The sequence below is a fragment of the Bactrocera latifrons genome, unplaced genomic scaffold, assembly GCF_001853355.1.
Source record: "Bactrocera latifrons isolate USDA-ARS-PBARC rearing strain unplaced genomic scaffold, ASM185335v1 scaffold_35, whole genome shotgun sequence".
In the NCBI taxonomy this organism is placed as follows: Eukaryota; Metazoa; Arthropoda; class Insecta; order Diptera; family Tephritidae; genus Bactrocera; species Bactrocera latifrons.
Genome location: NW_017536990.1, coordinates 1,327,964 through 1,338,904, shown reverse-complemented (window position 1 = coordinate 1,338,904; position 10,941 = coordinate 1,327,964). Strand labels below are relative to the sequence as shown.

The following is a 10,941-nucleotide window of genomic DNA, read 5'->3' as shown; positions in this document are numbered from 1 at the left end:
ATTTTTTTTAATAATTTCTTAATTATAAGGTAAAGTCATGGCGAGTGATAGTTTATTTTCCTCTTCTATGTACATTTCTCTAACTTTGAACAACAACATCAAGGGACCTTGCTTTTTGTTTGCCCCATAAGTGTACCTTAGTAAGTGCGTTGTTGTCCTACAGGACGCAATAGATCCTTTTCACTTTTATTTGTTTATACAATAAATAATTTTTCTGATCCCTACTTCTTCCACGAGAAATCCTTAAACAAGAAGAAGTATGGAAATAAAACAAAACTAATAATTTTGATCCACTTAAATTTACATTATCAAAATGTACATATGTATATATTTAAAAATGTTTGTATGTATGTATTTATCTAAAACTATGTATGTTTGATGATTAAAGTAACAACAATAAAATGACTGAAACAGCAGAGAAATATCACCCCATTATAATGTTTCTTAGTTTTAACCTGTTTCACGAAGAAGAGCCTGCTGGTACGACACGTTTTTCATTTGCTCTCATCTCCTTTTTCTGGGCTCTCACATATTTGATTTTGCGCTGGCGCTCAAGTTTGCTGTGTTTATTTATTCTTTTGTTTTTGAAAAATCTCTCTCTTTCTCTCATTTATCGTACAATTTGCCTACCACATTGAACTTATAAGTTTACCGATTTCGGTTCGGAAAGCACGCAGAATATAGCGTAGTGGAGTGGCTATAGCATGGGTAATGGAATGGGTAGCGGCGAGTGGTAGTGGCTCTCTCGCCAGCAGTCGGCTAGCACAAATTCACTCACGCGCCACCCAACGCAGCAAGGATGAATATAATGAAAGAGCGAAAGGTGTATGCAAGAATAACTGAATAAACTAAGTGTTGAAATAAATCAACCCAGAACTGCTTGGCCCAGTATCAATTCGTACGTTCCCCATAATGTCTGCCATAATAGTGGATACGTCGTGGTCGCCGTGTACGGAAGCAAATCAGTAGAAGCAGGAATTCAAAGGCTCAGTGCTCTATGCAATAGTGATTGTAGCAAAAGAAAAAATAATATATATTTACATATATGTACATATATATCTAAGGAAAAAGAAAAGAATGTACAAAATGAATCGAAAGTAGTGAAAAGATTTGAGAAATCGTCTTGTTTTTCTACAAATTTTGCACAATTTTACGCGAAACGTTCAGAGGATGTCTAAAAAATGTATGTAAAATCGAAAACGGAGTATGTTTAAAACGAAAATCGCCACAAAGTGCTCGAATATAGTGCGGAAAATAGTGTGAGAAAAGTAAGCGAAAATAGTGTTAAATCATTTTGAACAAAAATCCATGTGAAAAACTACCTGTAAACTTAGGTAAAAGTTATGAATTAAATGGGGAAAAATTATTGTGCTTTTTATCGGACGAAATTTTTTTCTTCTTTTGCCATAAAAACACACACGCATACATGAGCACGTCCGTACACACGCACACAAGTGCAAAGGCACATGCACACATTTTTGACAACTTCGTTGTCGTCGTCGGAGACGTGCTCGTTGGCGTTTTCAACGTCGTTAATTGCAGCCAGGCAGGCAAGCACCAGGCCGAGCGAATAGCTCACTATTGCAACCTTGTTGTTGTGACGGTCGTCATTGCTGTCGTCTTCAGCGTAGTAGTGTTGTCGTTGGACAGACAGACGGACAGGCAGTTAACGATTCTGCTCTAGTGGAGCACCCCTACGGAAGGGCACTTCAAGCAAAAAGAAAAGGAAGAATCTCTATAAATTTTTTAGGCGTATCTAGTATTTATGCAGGTTTGGTGCTGTAAAGTGCATTGTAGGCAACTTAAAAAATGTTGGAACATTATAAAAAAATAACATAAATCAATATTATTTGAAATTTCAAAAAGTGACACAAATTCAAAATGCGCGGAAAATATTTCTAAATTTTGCAGTTTCCGCTCAATTTGCCTGTGCGAAGTGATAGTATGAAATGGTAAATAAAAGCAGACCTAAACAAAAACTCTTCGCACAAGTCACCCAAATAATATCCGGAAATGCATCATATTCCTCGTGCCAATATACAACATTTAATTGGAAAACAACAAAAATATAATAGCCAACATATAATGACATGCCAACTGTGCTTCTGCACGAGCTAACAGCAGCATTCACACAAAGCAATCGCCGCGATAAGTGTTCGGGCCCAAAATAAGCCAGTGAATGAGCGTAATCGTGTGAGAGATTTACGAAAATTAGTTGACTAGCCAATATGTGTGCGCGCTCTCGGCTTACGAAAATTTCACCACCCACCTACACATACCGATTCCACAATTCACATACTCATAGCGTTCATACATACAAGTGGTATAAAGCAATGCAACTGTCAGCTGGCTTGGAGAAAAACTCAATGAAAGGAATATGTGCAATTGACACAAAGAAATAGCATTCTCTCACAGTGTTGCCAATCTTCGAGTTTTATTTCGTAGCTTTTACAAAATACTCGCTTTTTGAATGAGAAAATGGAAATATATAGTCTTTGAGCAAACAGGGAACTTTAAAGCATAATTGTAAATTTTACCTTTACTTATTTATATGGATAAATTGTCTAAATCTTACTAGTAGTAGTAATATTATTCCGCAGGATTCTTCTTTTTGCTRAAAATCGAGAAAAAAAGTTTTTATTCTTGAGAACTAAATTAAATTATTTTTTCTTTTGTTTTTGTCACTTACTATTACTCTATTTTCTCATTTTTACCATTTTCGAAGGCAGGATTGATTAAATGTTCACCATAGGTCTTTGGGTGAAGTGAAGTAATGGGTATCCGTACCAAAACCCGTCACTACACCTAAAACCTACTTAGCATATATCAGAAACACCATCAAAGTTCGGTACTATTATCCGGTGGTTGAGGTTCTTGTCTGTTTTAAGGTAAATTATTCTGAGTAAGTTCAAAATAAACACTGGTCAAACTGAATATTACTGTTTACATCACAGAAACTGTTTATATTGCCCAGTTTTTATTGTTTCAGTTCAATGGATCGAAGAAACAACACGCTTAAGTCGCGAGTATCTTGAATTTAATTACCTAATATACCTGTTGTTCCAACCGAATGCAAATTTTTAAGCGATAAACTCAAATGCAGATTTTATTAATCGAGAAATATGGAATATGAATATCTGTACTTTGATTTTCTTTGTGCCAAGGAACTTAGTGATTGACATTCACTTCTCATATACTCAGTTGTATTAGGGAGGCATGGCAATCACTATGTTAACGAAAATTACTCCGTGCTGCGTGTATTCTCACATACTCACACATACCGACGTCGTCCGAAGGGTGCGTTGTAGAGCTCTCCACACGCTACGAAATGTGCTCGTAAAGTGAATTGATAATGACGTTGTAGAGAATTTTCCGAGTCGCAAAGAAGACTAACAAAAGCACGGTGGTAGGGGCGCGAATACACACGCACGCACACTGTTATCCATACGTATGCATGTGTGTCAATATGACGAAGTGCCCCACTGCCAACAATTGAGTTTTTTGGCGTAAGCATTTTTCGCATGAGGCAGGCCAGACTAGCGAGCAGCAACCACCAGCTGTAAAAATGCGTGGATATGTAACTTGTGAACAACTCACTGCAAGACTTTTCAGAGTAGTAAAAAATATTTTGTTGCATATCAAGTTCATAAATGAGGGGTTAAAATGAGTGTCGTGCGAAATGAAATAGTATTTGAATATTTCATGCGAATATTATGGTCTGAGTGGTAAGCTTGTGCTTTTGTCTAGGGTATTCACTCGCACATTTGGAGTAAATTGAAATTGGTTTATTCAGGATGACAAAATAGGAGAGCATAGAGGTAGTTGAATATTTTAGAATTTTTTTTGGTTTTTTTTAGGTTAATTAGAGGACAAAAGTGAATTGAATATTTTGGAAATGATTTCCTCAATAGTAAAGCGAATGATAAAGGTGAACTTGAAATTTTTATGTTATTTCGAAACTCATAACTATTTTTTGTTTTTCCTTTTTTCCGTAAGTTGTCAAAATTGGGCATTTAGTTGAAATATTGAGTGTGTCCGTAGATCTGTAAAGCAAAGTTTCTAATATCCCAGTTAAAAAATATAAATAAAAATATTCCAATTTCAATACATCCGGAAAATTCTTACTATTGTTCTGAGTAAGGGATTATCTATTGATAAAATTGCGACTAGGTTATTTTTCGCATATTAGCGAAACATCCCCGCCATCTGATCAAATTTGCTCGGAGTGATAAAAAATTAAATTTAATACAAATTTTAATAGACCTTCAAAATAGCTTTTTGAGCTTACGACGACCTTCATTGCCTTCAACGAATGTTTTATCGGATTCGTCTCATTTCACCATTCGTTAGATTGTTGGATAGATTTAACGGTACATTCATGAACACACGCGGTTCATAAACGCAGGGTCCTCAATCGTCAAGATCCTCTGATATCTCTCTGATGCCAGAACGATGACTTTGAAGCATTATTTCTTTAGTTTTTTTTATATTTGATGGCTTCATGACCCTCACTGAATGCATGGTGCTACGCAAGTGCTTCTGTTGATATAAAGTATGATTCCCAAAACATTTCCAACGACTCCGTAGTCGTGATTCCATTGGAAACACAAACTTTCTAATAAACCCTTGACAGCTTTAAGACAAATAGAAAGTGGTTTAAGGATATCGGGCCAATCATTTTATTTAAAAATATTGAAAAATTCATTACTTCAAAATCAAAGTTACGAGGTGAATACAAATCTATACAAAACCCGCAGAGTTTTTTAAATTTCTGTAATTCCTATTCGCATTCAGAAAATGCTTTTCTATTCTTTCGAAGGAGATTACTAATCCTTCAAGTAAGTGTGTCGGCGTACAACATTAAAGTTAATAAATTAGTATAAACTAATTATATATGATATGAATTGTATACACATATGTAAATACAGATTTATGTACACTTCAACATATGTACATATGTATATTTAGCTTCCACATTATTTCATATTTCCGTCTTTCCATTCCAATTTCTTGTCGTGCTTTCGTAAGCACACTCTCTCTTTGGCGCTCTTCAGCGAAACCCGCAATACGCAAGCTCTTTTGTAAATGTTGCTATTTTTCTTCGTGTGCCCAAAACAACAACATCGACAGCAACGAAGAGTGTCGCCACTCTCGTGTACAACATTTTTGCCCCAAATTTCTCAAACTTTACCTTTTTTATTTTACTGCTGATGATGTATGAGGGCATATACGATATGTGTATGTATGTGTGTTTGTGGAAAATGTTTACATGTAAGCATGTGTATGTGTGTGCGTATTTCGAATATAGCCCGAAGCATCCATTGCTCGTTGCTCTCACTATTTCCGCTTGCTGGCAGCTGTTGTTGCTGATCAGTGTCGTTGGCTTGTTATTTATGATGTTGTTGTTTATATTGCCAATAAGTTGGCTTGTACTGTTAGTATTGTATATTTTGCTTTTGTAAACCATCTAATGTATGCTCCATATGTATGTATGTGTGCGTGTGACAAGCGTATATAGCGTATATGTACATACAAATGCACTTATTTATTTACAGATACTGTGTATAATAAAAACATTTTCCTATAAGTATGTATGACTTGTGTTCGTGTAAATAGGTAGCATTTACAATCTCATTCATAGTTCAACACAATGCTCGCGACAGACTGCAAACGACATCTGTCAAATATTAAAATACACATGTTCCTATGGACAGACCTATTTTGACAGCTGCACGTGTAGTCGACTGCAGGCCGACAGTAGAGTAGACACTAGAGAGATGAGGAAGAGTGGTGATGCCACTAATATGCAAAATGTAAAATTACTCAAAGCTCTAACAAACCTGACGTTGTTTTACAAATAAAAGCAGAAAATAGCTCTGTTGCATCATTTGTAATAATAATTGATAATTTAAAACAAATAAATTTACCTATTTACTTATTTTTTGCATAAAACATTTCACTTTGAACAAAATATGAAAATTTCATTGAAGTGCAAGGTATTAGTATGGAAATTGTGTACATGCAAAATGGACAGCTAAGTTGTCTTGTGTACATGCCGGCCATTGTTATGTTGCTGCCTTCTCACAACTGTTCATGTGGAAGGATTCACAACTCCATTTTCATTTCACTGTCGTACTGCTGCAGTCTGTCGCGAGCATTGTGTTCAGCACATGAGACACACAAATTCGAAAACTTTTAGCGGGACATAATATATATATATATGTACGTTTGTGTATGTATGTACCTGTGTATCTTTCTTTGGCATATTCAGGTGTTTATGGGTATTTCCCCGTGAATTGGCACGTTTTGGCGTTCGTATATTTCACACGCGTCTTCATTGTTGTCATTATTGTTGTAGGTCATTTCACTCAATGCCACAGAAATGTGAAATGTAGCGTTTTCATTAATATTGAATGAATTGTTTGACCAAATTATTGAACTATTAACAACAATCGTCTTTTATGGCATTGCTAAGCGGGCCATACATTACATACACTTTTATATACATACATACATATGTACATCATATCAAAAAATGTTTCCTTGATGACTAGATTGCTATTCCATGTGTATTAGTACGGTTTAAAGGGCATTTGTTACTAATTTGTATTAAGCATTTTTATCTACTATCTGACTATTTCTAAGAAATCCATAATTCGGCCACCAACTAGATTGTACAAATATTGGGAAAGCACTTTAAAGTGTGTTTAATAAATATTAATAAATTAATGCAGCCCACATTACCAAACTATGTCGGTTGCCTAAATAACCCGTCTAAAGTTAAGAACTTATAAATAGTACTGTGGATGGAATGAGTACCTGGAATATATTGAGATTGCTTGACTTATTGGTTATAATTGGTGAATTTGTGAAAGATGCAATCGAAGTTAACAGTTGACAAAATTACAATTAGAAATTCGCTATAGTCAATATTAACAAAATCTTAAAAGAAATGCAAGAATAATGTAAGTTTTATAGTTTTTTCGTGTGCCACAATTTGCAGAAATCAGAACTCATTTAATGTTCTAGTTGAATATGAAATACGTATTTACATATGTATATAGACAATTGAGAGTTTGAAAACTTCGTACCCTTATAAAAAATTACATTTTTCAAGCTCGATTTTACCTTATTCAGCTGAAGTGCAACAAGGTTTCGTAACTTTTCCATGCCATTTTGCAGTATAATTACCTTTTGCCAGCCTCTTTCTCGGAGAATTTTGTTCCAGTGATCATTCTCATTCAGTCGTGAGAAAATGTCACTACAGGCCAGATGCGAATAATACGCTGAATTTATTTTCAATGATGAATTCGAAATCCTACCGTTTTCATTGATTTCTGACAATAATTTGCGGGCAATTTTAATCTCGCCCGGCACTCATTTTTCATAAAGTTACCATGATTTTTCTCTCACAAATTTATGGTATATACGTCAGCTATCTCATAAATGCCATTTTATTTTATTATAACTAAACGATCGGAATAAAGTTCTCCTGTAGAAAGCTTTTCATTTGGCTCCACGAAATTTGGCATAGATTATTGCCAAAGGCAGCGGTGCAATCTCACTTCTTCTAATTCAAAAGTTTAAATTATTTCGATCACATTTCGAATTCACATTGAACTCTTAGGAGTTCATAACCCCTATTGAGGCAACCCTGTAGCAGAAACAGCGAATTCCGCTCTACTCTTCCTCAGTTGCCACCCGTAGCGAGCAAAATTTGTAGCAACGTAGAAGTCAGCCATTTTACTTTATTTCGATTTGAACAATGTTGCCATTACTCAGTACACATATCCATATAGTTTTGTACACATCTAACTTTTCAATTATAATTTTTCATAATATCAAACTGAATTACATTAAATAATTATGCATAAAGTAATCCAATCCATATAATCCTATATTTTAATTTAATATGCTGCTCCAACACACCTTATAGAAAAATGCTCACTCACTCAATGTTTATTCTGATTTCCATTTCCTTCAATTTCGTTTTGTTTATTGCAAACGGAGGTATTCAAATTTATGTATGCCTTGCCACACATTCCCCCACATATCAACAAAAGACGCGCACAACTTAAGGCAGCTTTTGTATGTGCTCGGAACATTTGGTTTATCCGCACAATTTTCAAATTTATTTACTTACAACAAGTATCGATTTGGTTGCATGTTTGCGCGACACTTTGCGATTTCGTGGAAATCACGACCACAACCGGCCGCTGCGTGCTCAATATCATCAATATTTCTGTATGTGTGTGTGTGGCAGAGAAAACACCGTTAATCGTGAAGGAAAAAATAAAGAAGTCATGGAGAACTGTTCCACCTGTAATGATTCTCGTATGGCCCGAAGGCGCTTGCTGCCAGCGCACGCTTAATTACAATAGACACTTTGGCATCGGCGAATGTTTACGTTGGACGCGTTTGAATTAAATTTTTATATTCTGTAATTTCCCTGCGCGAGTTTAGTGAAAACAGCTCATTAATTTGATTTTAGTGGCGATTTGAACGCAACAACAAATTGAAAGCGAGATTGAATTGTTGTTGCGCTGTTTAATGGCCAACCTGCCAGCCCAGCTCATTTGTTGTTGTCGTTGTACGCCGAATATACACAGTGTAAAATATATGGTTTACTCATTGTGAAATTCCAGATTGCATACGGGTCCTTCAGTCAAAGCCAAAAAGGAAAGTGTGTCGGTGCATGTGCCATAAGAGAACTGCTTAAAGGAAGCCAAATTAAATGTGAAAGTGAAAAAAAAGTGTGAATAAATCTATAATACAACAACAAGCTTTAATAAAGTGAAATTACAACGCCGAAAACTTGTATACGTAAATGTATTTGTTGTAATTTGTAGTGATGCGCTATTGTGATAAGATTTTTCCACAACCCTAAGCACAAACAGAATAAAAAAAATTAAAAACAAAAAAAGCACAGACGAAAGTTTTACCCACAATAAAAAGAATAAAAAATATATATATACATATATATTTAGTGTAGCAGTTACTTACTAGACTTGTACGGTAACTTTTTTACTAATTGGTCACTCCATGAAGAACAAAAACCGATTTCCAAATTCCTGTATAGAAAAGTAGTTTTCGACTTGTGTTCACTTTTGGAATTCGCTAAACTTTCGAATATGTTTTTATGAAAATTGTGATTTTGGAGCAACTCCAGCCAGTTAAAAAACCAAAAAACAAACAAAAGCGTAAACGCAACCATAAAACCACAATCCAATCCTCAAAAGCACAAACTAAATCTCTAAGAAAAAAAATCATTCTGTCAAATCTTTTGTGTACAAAAACAAAAATACTTGTGTACGCTGCACTGCCAACTAATTGCGAAAAATGATTTTAAACTCCAGAGAATTTCCACAAATCCGTGTACGTTAAAAGTAAAGCGAAAGTGAGGTCCAAAAGTAAAAAAGCTAAATTCCAAATCCTCTAAGTTCAAAATAGCCACAACTGCAAAGCGTATACAGAACAATGGGTATGACGGTGTTGCACAGTAAAATACGTAAAAATTCCTTTTTATTGCCACAAACAATATCGAACAGTCAAATGCGTTTAATAGTCGTACCAATTCAATAATTTATCCTGAGGTAATTTTCAATGTTTATTATTATTCGGCTATAAGCGCAAATTTTGTTTGTTTATTTTTTTTTATTTTTGCAAATTGAAATATTGTAATTTCCAATTTTCTGGTTTCTGGTTTCTTGCAGAATTTAAATAAATGAACTGTGATTATGAGTTCCACAAAATCGCAAGTAGCAGTCGCTACAAATATTCCAAGTCTATCATCATCACAAACTCAAAAAGAGTACAGCACTGAAGAGTCTCTGGGTCGACAAAATAGTTTTGGCAATAACCGCAGAGTAAGTATATGTTTGATTTGCAAAACTGTTTAACTCAAATTTAGATATATAGATATTAGTAATAGAACAATAGTTCTATGAGTAGCCAAGTGCCATTTACAATGTAAAGTTATGTGTACAGTAGCTAGCGGCAATTAAGAAGCATGTCACATACGCATGATTAGGGGACTTAATGTAAAAGGGATAGTGAAAACAGCCACTCTATGCATCAGGTCTACCATTATCACCATTCCTCATTCATTACTGTTTTAACTGGTCAAGCCAATCTTGGTTTACGGTGCCTTTTATGGTGAACCTCTGTCAAATCTCATACAGAAAATCGTTGGAGCGAATACAGCATTGTTCTCTGGATAAGGGGGGCGTTATGAACCACTTCATAGTTATGTGAATTCGCTCTAACACCTTCTGCCACTGCTTATGTTCAACTTTATTTAGAACTTGTCTTATATATCTAGGATCTTCGCAGTTTAATAGAATAGATGAAGGATCAAAGTTCGCAAAAAGCGTTGATGTTCTGTATGACGTACACTTTATATACTCGTACTAAGGTCTAAGTATGGCGCAATAGCCTGCCAATATAAGGAACCTAACCCCTTACGCGGGTCTAACCAAGTTTACAACAGCGTTTTTCCGACGATGTTTTAGGGATGTTAATTTATTGATTAGCGATTTGTGTGTTCTGCAGCTAGCTCTAACAAATGTGGGAATACCGAAAAAAATGATTTGCGGTCGCATCGGTACGAATATCTATCTTCTTTTTCTTATGTCGTAGCATTCTCGGTGGAAAAATTCATGAGTATCCCTGACGTGGAGCCAAAAAACTACAGCTCCTCACCTTAGTACATTATTTACTTCTTCTTCTTCTTACATGGCGTAGTCACCTCTTACGCGATTATAGCCGAGTTAACAACCGCGTGCCAGTCGTTTCTTCTTTTCGGTACGTGGTGCCAATTAGATATTCCAAGTGAAGCCAAGTCCTTCTCCACTTGGTCCTTCCAACGGAGTGGAGGTCTTCTTCTTCCTCTGCTTCCCCCGGCGGGTACTGCGTCGAATACTTTCAGAGCTGGAGTGTTTT

The 10,941-nt window shown here is 35.5% G+C and overlaps 1 protein-coding gene across 1 annotated transcript in view; it reads left to right on the top strand.

Moving 5' to 3' along the window:
• Positions 1–10,941, top strand: part of LOC108971646 (protein encore) — a 62,698-nt gene that overhangs the window by 27,101 nt on the left and 24,656 nt on the right. The window contains exon 4 of the mRNA XM_018937853.1: positions 9,714–9,866. Within this exon, the coding sequence (XP_018793398.1) occupies positions 9,738–9,866 (129 nt within the window). The 5' untranslated portion in view covers positions 9,714–9,737. The remainder of the gene's footprint in view (positions 1–9,713; positions 9,867–10,941) is intronic.